Raw genomic sequence first — 10,873 nt, 5'->3', positions numbered from 1 at the left:
TACCAGTGAAATTGTGGAGCTTTTGTGTAGCATATGCGTCCCCTAGATTTATCCAGGGAGAAAGTTTTTCTTTTAGCACTGTCACTTAGTATGAAATCTGCCTGGCAGACCAAAATTGGAAGATAATAAATAAGCTGCAATTTATTAAAGTGGGAACTGTTTCTGATGAAGAGCTGCTTAAATCCGTGATAGCCTTAGTTCTGGTTGAGGCCTTTTGTAACAATCTAAAGGAGCCAAAAAACACAGAATTAAACTTGCATACAAGATAGTATTGAGAAAGTTAAAAGTTTCCTTAACAAATACTCACCTATCCCTCTAGCTCCACTGGAGCCTCAAGCTGTGATAAATGTTCTTTAAAACTTCTGATGAGGGATGTATACCTTTCTGTACTGGATCCCAATATTTGATTGCCAGTTTCAATAGAAGGATATTTTTGATTTTTAGCCCATAAAGAAGAAAAAAATTCCCTGTGAGCATAACTAGACAGTGGGACAAGTTGCTCAGAGAGGTGCTGAAATTTCTGTTCTTGGAGAAATGAAGCCTGGAGCAACCTAGTCTGAATTTAGAGTTTACGCTGTTTTGAGCAGGAGGTTGGTCTACTATGGTCACTTCTGCCACACACGATTCTATGTGGTTTTGTTTGTTTGTTTGTTTGTTGTATCATGATGCCACCAAATCTTGTAAACAAACAAAAACCCTAAAATCTGAGTAGACCTGTGGCTGAATGTATAGGAAAGTGCCTCTGTCCTCTGTAGTCTCCCTTTGCTTTCAGTGATCTAATCTGGAAGATAGATCATGGCAGCAGAATCAGTATCTGGTCATTTTAGGATCATTTGGCAAGGTACACTTATACTCAGTGTCATCAGTATGTTTCTTGTCACTATGCTAGACCAATAGGTCCCTACTTGTATCTGGAATAACCCTTGCTGCCGCTGCTGCTTATTCCTTTCCCCCCTGCCTATCTTCGTAAGCTAGATATGTTGTTTCTTTCCCTCCTGTGGGGCTCTGCGGCTCCTTCACCAAGGCTCTTCACCCTAGGCTGCTACCAGCTTCTGCAGTGGTCCTATGACCCCCCCCCACACACACACCCCTCACCAAGCCAGACCTGTCAGCCTTTCCTATCGCTGGTCATAGTTTCTAGAGTTCAGTTCATTTCTAGACCGGGGGCAGGTTTAGCGCAGCTGGTTAGAGCATGATGCTGCTAATGCCAAGGTTGCGGGCTCAATCCTCATATGGGCTATGCTGAGGGTTGGACTAGATGGATTTCCAGAGGTCCCTTCCAACCTTACCATTCTATGATTCTCCAGTTGGGTCACATGCAAAACTTTGCACACAGTGCTGGGCTGTGGCACTATCAGTGTAATGAGAGATTTACTTCACATTCTTTAGAGAGAACAATTCTATTTATACATCCCACTAAGGGTTCCTTTTTGCAGTAGAATGGTAACTATGACTCATATCTAGCTTGCAAGTTGTCACAGCCACTAGATCTTTCCTGCAGAACTGTTTCTAGCTCCATTTTATCATTCTCTGACTTATAATTAGGCAGCATAACCAGAGAAATTTGCACTTACCCTTTCAGAATTGTATCCTGCTTTTTCGGTACTTGTTACCAATTTTCTAAGCTCTCAGAATTCTAATCTAGTTTCTCCTAATTTGGTATTGTATACAAGTTTAGTAAGCATATTCTGTTCTGGTATCCAGTCTACTAATGAAGGTACTGAATAACGTGAGCTCTGGGACAAATCTTTGTGGAATACTGCAGAGACCTGGGATGTAATCTGCAAAACATATGTGTCCCTTTCCCCCACCCCGTATTTTTATAGTCAAGGAGTTTGTTAGTGCCAGCTCTGTATCGTCAGATGTATAGGCTTTGCTGTAAAAGGCCAGTAGAATTAGGACTAAGTCCAAACTATAATGAGTAAAATAAATAAATAAAAAGTCACTACTAAAGCATCATCACCTTTTGGAGGCGACTAAACCTATTAGGGTGTCTGTAGTTAAGCCAGTATTGGAACAATGCCTTCTTCAGAAAGATGCTATTTTTACTTACTTGTTTCTGCACAAAGTATTTGGTCATGGGGGAAGTTTGTAAGAGTTCTCTATAAAATCCAAAGTCTGTGAAATTGGGAGAAAACTTCTGTAATATTTTTCTGAGTCAAATTTATTTTTGTGAGAACGTGTACAGGTTTTATTACCTGTTCAACAACAGACATTTGTTTTGGAAATTGTAATAATCATCTTCAGCATAAACATGAAGCAGATGTAGAGGCTTCTGTAGAGATCAATGCTAAAAAACAGAGAAAAGTACTAATATGCAGAAACTCAGAAAATGGTGGGCTCAAACTTGTTTTTTAACAAGAAAATTTTACAACTTATCTAGAACTGACAGGAGAATATGTTCATTTTGAAAAGAAAATGTATCTGTTGATCAGAAAAACTCTACGTTATTTGCAGGCCTTATATGTAGCCCTTTGCTGGTGACTGAGAAGAGAAAAATGAATCCTTTGCTTTTCATAAACGAATGCTTAGCAGGCTTGACATATACCAAGCAAAGCATGGCACTGATAGTGTGTCCTGTATTTTATTATTCTTTTAGTTTCAATAATAGAATGTGTTGTTTTCTCTAGGAATACGGCATTAATATTTTTCAAAACTACTCTTCACTTGGGCATACTTTAGGTTCTTTTTTTTAAAAAAAAAAAAAAAAAAAGACTGTGGCACAAATCTTGTAAGTTTTGGGCCACCTTCTGTTTTCTGAATTATTAACACCTCCAAAATATATGTGAAAATTTCAGTTAAAAAACTCAGCCTTAGTTACATAAAAGATCTATACTAAAAACAGTTGCCCCTTTCCTCCTACTACCAGAGGCAATTTGTGACCTCACCTCCTGTTGCATTTTCAAAAGACCACCCATTTTTCCATGTGCCTTCCTCATCCATAGCTTTTTTTCCCCACTGCTCCAAACCCTCCAGCTCTCCAGCTTTCTCCCTTCTCTACTGCCATGATGCTTTTCCATGGCTGAGAACTGTTACTTTTTCTGTCTTTTTTCTAGTGTTTTTTTTAGAAGTAATAGGAATACTCCTTGCCAATTTCTGATGCTGCAGCATTGACCAAACTGTTTCTGGTGAGATCAGGGGCATGCTAAGAGGAATGCTTTTGGGGATTGCTAGGGCAAAGGGATCTTCAATCCTTTGGGGTCGGTATCAGACCTGTAGAGCTCAAACAAAATTCATATCATGTCTTCAATTTTCATTGAAAATTTCAAATTAATCAAAACCAAATAAACAGAAGGCTTTGAGGGGGAAAAAATATGAAAAGGTGAAAGCATCTCAGATCCAGAGTGGAATTTTAATTTGGGATGACAATCCAGCAGATTCCCTGCAGCTTGGTTAATCCTCCAGGGAATGAGAACAAAAGACTGTTGTGTTTTCTGCTTCTGATGAGGCCTCAAGCTGGAGTTGCCTACTGTTCAGATAGGGGTGGATGGCTCAGCCTTGCCTTCTCTGTGTCCTGCATGTGCTTAGTCTCTCATTGCAGCTTATGTTGTGTTGAAAGGGCTTGTTTTTACTCTTGTCAGAGGAGAAATGTATAGATTTTACATAATTCTTGCAATTTTGTGGGATACCAAAAAGGTTATTGTGCTGAGCCTCACCTATACCATCATAAACACTGAAACTGGCCCACATGCCCTTGTGGCACTCATGAGGTTATTGTGAGGACTGATAGCACTAGGATCAGGACAGAAGAAATAAGGCAGCCATAAAACAACCAGCTAGCCAGTTGCCTAGCAGTTTGGTGCAAGATGAAAATCCTGTGTCATCTAAAATAGGGAAAGCTCTGGAAGAGCTTTGAGATAATGGAGTTCAGAATCCTTGAGATGGTGGAGTTCAGGATCCTGCAGGAAAGAAGTAAGGCAACAAGCAGGATTGCAACCCTGGACTTCAGGAGAGTGGACTTTGGGCTCTTCAGAGACCTAGTCAGTGAAATCTCATGAGTTAAGGCCCTAGAAAGAAGAGGGGTCTCAGAGAGCTGGCTAGTATTCAAACATCACTTCCTCCAAGCTCAAGAGCAATGCATCCCTATGAGTAAGAAGTGCAGCAAAAGGGGCAGGAGACCTGCATGGATGAGCAAGGAGCTCCTGGCCAAATTCAGACAGAAGAAGAAAGTACACAGAATGTGGAAGAGGGAGCAGGCTACTTGGCAGAATTACAGGAATGCAGTCAGAGTATGTAGAGATGCTGTGAGGAAGGCTAAGGTCCAGCTGGAATTGAGTCTGGCAAGGGATGTCAAGGACAACAGGAAGGGCTTCTTCAAATATTCTTCAAATCTTGCAGCAGCAAGAGGAGGACTAGGGAAAATGTGGGCCCACAACGAATGGGGCGGGGGCCCTGGTGACAAGGAATACAGAGAAGGCAGAATTACTCAATGCCTTCTTTGCTTCAGTCTTCACTGCTAAGGGCAGCCCTCAAGAATCCCAGAGCCTGGATGGGAGGGAGAAAGTCCAGAGAAGGGCAGACTTTCCTTTGGTTGTGGAGGATAGGATTATCTCAACCTTCTGGGCAAGCCTGACATCCACAAATCCATGGGCCTGAGTGGAATGCACGCATGGGTACTGAGGGAGCTGGTGGGTGTTGTTGCCAGGCCGCTCTCTATCATCTTTGAAAAGTCACGGAGAACTGGAGAGGTGCCTGAGGACTGGAAGAAAGCCAGTGTCACTCCAGTCTTCAAGAAGGGCAAGAAGGAGGACCCAGGCGACTATAGGCCAGTCAACCTCACCTCCATCCCTGGAAAGGTGATGGAACAGCTCATTCTGGATGTCATCTCCAGACATAGGGAGGAAAAGAAGGTGATCAGGAGTAGCCAGCATGGATTCACCAAGGGGAAATCCTGCTTAACCAATCTGATAGCCTTCTATGATGGAATGACTGGCTGGGTAGATGAGGGGAGGGCAGTGGATGTTGTGTACCTTGACTTCAGCAAGGCTTTTGATGCTGTCTCCCATAACATCCTCCTAGAGAAGCTCAGGAAGTGTGGGTTAGACGAGTGGACAGTGAGGTGGATTGAGCAGTGGCTGAAAGGTGCTCAGAGGGTCGTCATCAGTGGTGTGGAGTCTAGTTGGGGGCCTGTGGCTAGTGGCATTCCCCAGGGCTCAGGACTGGGTCCCATCCTGTTCAACTTCTTCATCAATGACCTGGATGAGGGGTCAGAGTGCTGCCTCAGCAAGTTTGCTGATGATCCCAAGCTGTGAGGAGTGGCTGACACACCTGAGGGCTGTGCTGCCATACAGAGAGACCTGGACAGGCTGGAGAGTTGGGCAGAGAGGAAGCTCATGAGGTTCAACAAGGGCAAGTGCAGAGCCCTGCACCTAGGGAGAAATAACTCTAGGCACCAGTACAAGCTGGGGGCTGACCTTCTGGAGAGCAGCTGTGCAGAGAAGGACCTGGGAGTGCTGGTGGATGACAAGCTGACCATGAGCCAGCAATGTGCCCTTGTGGCCAGGAAGGCCAATGGTCTCCTGGGGTGCATTAGGAAGAGTGTTGCCAGCAGGTCGAGGGAAGTGATCCTGCCCCTCTACTCAGCCCTGGGGAGGCCTCATCTTGAGTCCTGTGTCCAGTTCTGGGCTCCCCGGTACAAGAGAGACATGGAGCTACTGGCGAGAGTCCAGTGTAGAGCTACAAAGATGATCAGAGGGCTGGAGCACCCGCCCTGTGAGGAACGTCTGCGAGAGCTGGGCCTGTTTAGTCTGGGGAAGAGAAGCCTGAGGGGGGGGGGGGGGGGATCTTATCAATGTGTACAAGTACCTGAAGGGAGGGTGTCAAGAGGACGGGGACAAACTCTTTTCCATTGTCTCATATGACAGGGCAAGAGGCAATGGGCAGAAACTGAACCACAGGAAGTTCTGCCTGACCGTGAGGGGGAATTTCTTCCCTGTGAGAGTGACGGAGCACTGGACCAGGTTGCCCAAGGAGGTGGTAGAGTCTCCTTCCCTGGAGATTTTCAAGGCCCGCCTGGATGCAACCCTGTCTACCATGCTCTAGGTGACCCTGCTGAGCAGGGTGGTTGGACTAGATGATCTCCAGAGGTCCCTTCCAACCTTACTGATTCTATGATTTTATGATTCTGAGGTAGCTAAATTTCCAGTGACTTCTGGTAAATCATGTCCTTAGCCTCACTAAGTTCTCAGATTTTGAACATAAACTCATCTTATGAATAATGTTCTCTTTCAAATTTTACAATGTCAGCATCTAGAAGTGTGACAGTTTTAGGATTTGATCAGGACTGATCTGATTTAGTGAAAACTTTGAGTAAGTTCCTCTTCCTTTAGTCCTGGACACAGGTGGTTTTAATGCTTCAAGACAGCAAATAAAGTAGGATCATGTGTCTTGTTCAAAGTAGTATCTGCATGCTAGCTGAGAGCGTCATTCTTGCTTTCTCAATTAAATGCTGGAACAATTACTGTTGTTTGGCTGCTGAGACTGTCAGCAAGCTTTTAAAGAGTTTTGTAGGTTCTTTGGTCATTTATCATCTAGAAAATATTTATCTGTTGAACACTATTACCAAAAGGTATTCATCTTTTAGAAAAAACAGACTAAGTACTTTTTAGGGAATGGTATAGATAACCCTTTACAGGGGTTTGTTAAGTATTTGGGATGCATTTGCTAAGCAATAACCAGAGTCACTTAGAGTTACATAGGTTATGACTTGCAGTGATTACTGCTTCAGAAATTCCTTTGTGCTGTCTTGTATCACACAATTCTTTCTGAATCCAAGAGGTCAAAGTCTAATGTGCGTATGTTGAAAAATAAAATGATTTTGGAGTCAACTCTGGTTGCTCCAGCTTCCAACTTTGCTGGACTGGGAAGCAGAAGAAATCTTATCTCCTCTTCTGTAGGGCTCCCCTCAGTCTAAAATAGTTGATGATATGACTGTTCCCACATTAAAAAATTTGACCGATATCTTAGGAGTATAATCTAGGTCACTGGCCCGTGCCATCTCAGGAAACCACATGTAAAATCTGTTTTTATAAACTGAATGTGCTCTGTGTTATAACTATTCAAGTTCTAATAAGACTATGTCAAAGTCTTGTTAAGCTCAAGCCTAAATTCGTTCCTAAACAGTTCATATCCAGTTGTTCTGAACTAACATCAACCTGTATCTTCCGTAGTTGTCTGTTTTTTCTTTATGATCTTTATTTCCCTAATATCTTAACAGAGAGCTGTTAATCCCTTCAGCCCCTTTTCTGCTAGGTGAAACAAACCTCTTTTCCTGATAAGAGACAGGCTTTTCATTCTCCTTGGCATCCCAGTAGTTTTTTGCACCTGTCCTAGTAAGAACTCTTGTCTTGAATATGGGTAACTAGAATTCTGCAAAAAATTCCAGTTTCCATTCACCTCCTGTTTTAAGAGGTGAGTAAATTCAGAGGCGCTGAGAGATTCTGGCTAAAAACAGACTGAGCCTACTGTTCTAATAAGTTATAAACTACAACAATGTTTAATGTTGGCCATAAACTGTCCCTTAAAGAAGTTCTACTAAAGAATGATAGGGGGAATATCTTGTGTATAATAAAGGTAGTGAGTGTCCCATCATAGTGTGAGCATCGTTGTACGCTTTTTTTGTATCAGTCCATTGGCGAAGGCTGCCTTGACCGCCCTTGGCTTTAGTAGAACTGGTCTTTCTCCTTCTGGGGAGGTTCCACTGGCACCAATTTCTCTCTGCGCTGGTTCACCCAGCACAAGGAGGTCTTCACATATTTCCTGAAGGAGAAGAAAACGATCACCGTTTAATACACTGGGTGGAGTGTTTTTCCCACTAGATACAGAGCTGGCAGTACAGTTGCACAGTTTGGAGAAGTGAAGACTAAAACCAGCCTGTTCCCAGGGTGGCTCGAGGTGCATGCCTGCCCCTGCCTGCATCCTTCTTCCCCCTTTCCCCACGAGATGGCAGATTTGCCCACAGCTTTCCCCGTCCATGGCACTGTCCTGGTTTCAGATTCTTTAGCTCACTGCAACCATGCTTTGGCTTTGTACATTGCTTTTATTTTTTCAAGATGAGGAAGGAAAGGAAGAGCCAGCTTTAGGCTTCATCAGAAATCCACATTTCTCAGCCTATTAAGCAGTAATCACCCCGTTGTGCTGCCAGGGAGATCGGAGACCTCCAGGGCAGAAAGTGCAGCAATCATCTGTTCCTGCAGCAGAATTAACTGCAGGCTTTCTGCAGTGGAAAAAATTACTTTTTCCTACCTCATAAACAAACTCCTTCAAGGCTGGCAGAGTTGTAGCACACCCTTTAGAAAAATCTTCTATAATAATCTAAAAATTCCAAATACACAGTGACCCATCACAGTAGGCTGTTTCAAGCTAATTAGCTTCACTATCAAAAAATGTGTGTCTTATTTTTCAGTCCGAGTATTTCTCCCTGCATCTTCAAGGCTGCTTCACCAGGTGCAATTTGTCTTGTTGCCAGGTAGGGACGGAGTGAAAGAGGCTGCATTTGCCTGCTGAAGTTAGGATTTGCTGAATAATCACGGGATGCTGCTGAGCAGCAGCTGCCAGCAGCATGCCCACTTACGGCAGTGTAGCCCTGCTGTCGCCCTTGAGCCCCAGGAAAATTTGGTCACTGGATTATTCTCTCTGTGGTTTCTTCTTCCTTTTTATTCATTATGCTAAACACTTCTGAGAGCAATTCAAGAGAGCAAAAAGCTGGTGCAGTGTGCTCCTTGCACATATCAGAAGAGTCCCATGTTTTACACACCAGGCCTACTTTCGGTAGAGTACAGTCTTTTCTGTATTTTTATGGCCAGAAACAACTGAAAAGGAAGGAGGCAGTAGCACATTGTTAATAAAAATTACCAGTTAATTTATGGCAATGACACCTGCATTTGGAGGTTGTGAGTACATGGCATGTACCAGAGAACTGTTTAATTTTATTCTCCAAACTGATGTTCTACTTCTATTGAAGATATGTAATTCCAAGGACCGCCCTGCTTCTGAGGGTGCGGAAAAGACAGATGGAGTCAAGTCACACAAGAACAGTCAGAATGAGTCATATTAAAGGAAAAAAGGTTGGAGCCATTCCCATCACCAGCATATATATCTGTCTCTCTCACTGCTGTTACACTCTATTTATTGAATGTGATGTAGATACAAAACATATACTGGAAGAACCTTTTTTGGATATGATCTCCTACAGAGCCACACAAGACTCAGGAAACCTACTAGAAATCCCAGTCTAAAAGAATTAGAAAAATTTGCATAAAACCTTGAAACATTTGAGACAGATCTCTTTCGCCCTCTTCCTGCATGCTGGCCAATGCAGACAGGGCCCTAGACATGCAAGCTCAGGTCACTTGTGTGCTCTGCCTCCTCTCCAGGAACTCAAATCAGCCAAGTGCATGGGCAGCCAGGTCTGGCTACTGATACTCATCACAGTAAAGCTGATGGAAGAAAACCACTATCGTACCAGCTTAATGTTTGCTTGGCCGCCAACATCCGCACTTGCAGGCTGAAGCCTTAAGAGAGTCTCATTCTTTCAGGAAAAAGAAAGACATTTCTTTGTATATGGCATTAAAAGGTTTTGCACCTCTGGCACCACTGGGATGCAGTCATGTTCAGTACTTACTGTTTAGCTAGTTCCATGGATATTTGCTCCAAAGAGCAGCCTTTTGTCTCTGGTATAAACACAATAACAAAAGCCAGGGATGCTAGACTCATTATTGTGTAAATGAAACACATCCAGGACAAGCCAATAAGGTCTACAAAAGAAGAAAACATATTTATTATTTTCAAGCATTACAATAATTTTTATGTTGGTATATTTTATAAGTACAGTCTCTAGTGCACAGGAGCAATCAGAGAGAAGTTAGTTAGGCTATTATTCTCAGCTCTCTTATTTGTGCCTAGCTATAATTTGAAAAAGAAGGGTGCTTTTGCTTTTTCTAGTAGTCCTTATGAAAGAAAACTGAGGAGTCCATTTTGGCCTGTTTAGCATAAGCCTATTGATGTATTATGTTTGGTGTCACTTTGGATGAAAACAGTGAGTAACCATTGTTACAGGTTTATGCAAAGGCACAGGGAGCCACAAGCTCCTCAAAATTCCACCCGTGTCTGGTTTTGTTGCAAATTCTTTCATACAGAGAGGGAAAAAAAGCATTTTTTTTTACATTGTTCTAGTTGTCTCCAGTTAATCCTTTCAGCCTGTCAGTTCCCAGCATTTCCACGGCAAGCCAGGGGTTCTGTCCAAGAAAAGGATTTAAGAGTTAAGTCCTAAGGGGTCCATCCAATAATTATTTTTCTTTTGATACTGCAGTCCAGGGACAGATGATGTCCCCAGGCTGAAGGGAGACACACTACAGCCACAGCATGTGTCTGAGGATGGGTTATGCACAAAACTGACAGGCTACTGCAATCCTATAGCCTTCTTTGCTAAATCTGAACCAGCCAGTTGAGACATTTGCCAATTGTGTCATGAGCTAAAAATTGCAGCTGAAGCTGCTATTTCAGCCAGGATCTTCTACATCAGATACCTAAGTACAGGTCGTACTGGCTTCAGTGAGATCAGCATATACTTATTTGAAGACAGAATTTCAAATTAAGCCTTTCTGCTGAAGACTAGGAACTCATATTTGCTTGTAGTTACACTTGCATAAATCCAGATTAGATCCAGCTAAACCAACAGAGTTACTGTGGATTTAGATTTATTGTAGCCAAGAAGAAAATAATGGATATACATGCATTAACAAGCAATACTGCACGTTAGGAGAGGATCTACAAGCTGAAACAGTTGATGCTAAAAGCCTGATGTCCACACTGTCTGCTTCAGGGGGTATTTCCTTAGGACAAGTTCTATTCTAGTTCAAGGACTTGAACAAAT

At 42.9% G+C, this 10,873-nt stretch overlaps 1 protein-coding gene across 2 annotated transcripts in view; it reads right to left on the bottom strand.

Annotated features, from left to right (window-relative positions):
• Positions 1-7,472: 7,472 nt before the first annotated feature.
• Positions 7,473-10,873, bottom strand: part of SLC2A12 (solute carrier family 2 member 12) — a 29,779-nt gene continuing 26,378 nt past the window's right edge. For both annotated transcript variants that reach the window (XM_062570888.1, XM_062570889.1), the window contains exons 4-5: positions 9,623-9,755; positions 7,473-7,758 (exon numbers count right to left, since the gene is read on the bottom strand). In XM_062570888.1, coding sequence (XP_062426872.1) covers positions 7,662-7,758; positions 9,623-9,755 — 230 coding nt within the window. In that variant the 3' untranslated portion in view covers positions 7,473-7,661. The remainder of the gene's footprint in view (positions 7,759-9,622; positions 9,756-10,873) is intronic.

The sequence above is a fragment of the Rhea pennata genome, chromosome 3 (assembly GCF_028389875.1).
Source record: "Rhea pennata isolate bPtePen1 chromosome 3, bPtePen1.pri, whole genome shotgun sequence".
NCBI lineage: Eukaryota > Metazoa > Chordata > Aves > Rheiformes > Rheidae > Rhea > Rhea pennata.
The sequence above is the reverse complement of the archived record's forward strand: the minus strand, read 5'-3'. Positions and strand labels throughout refer to the sequence as shown.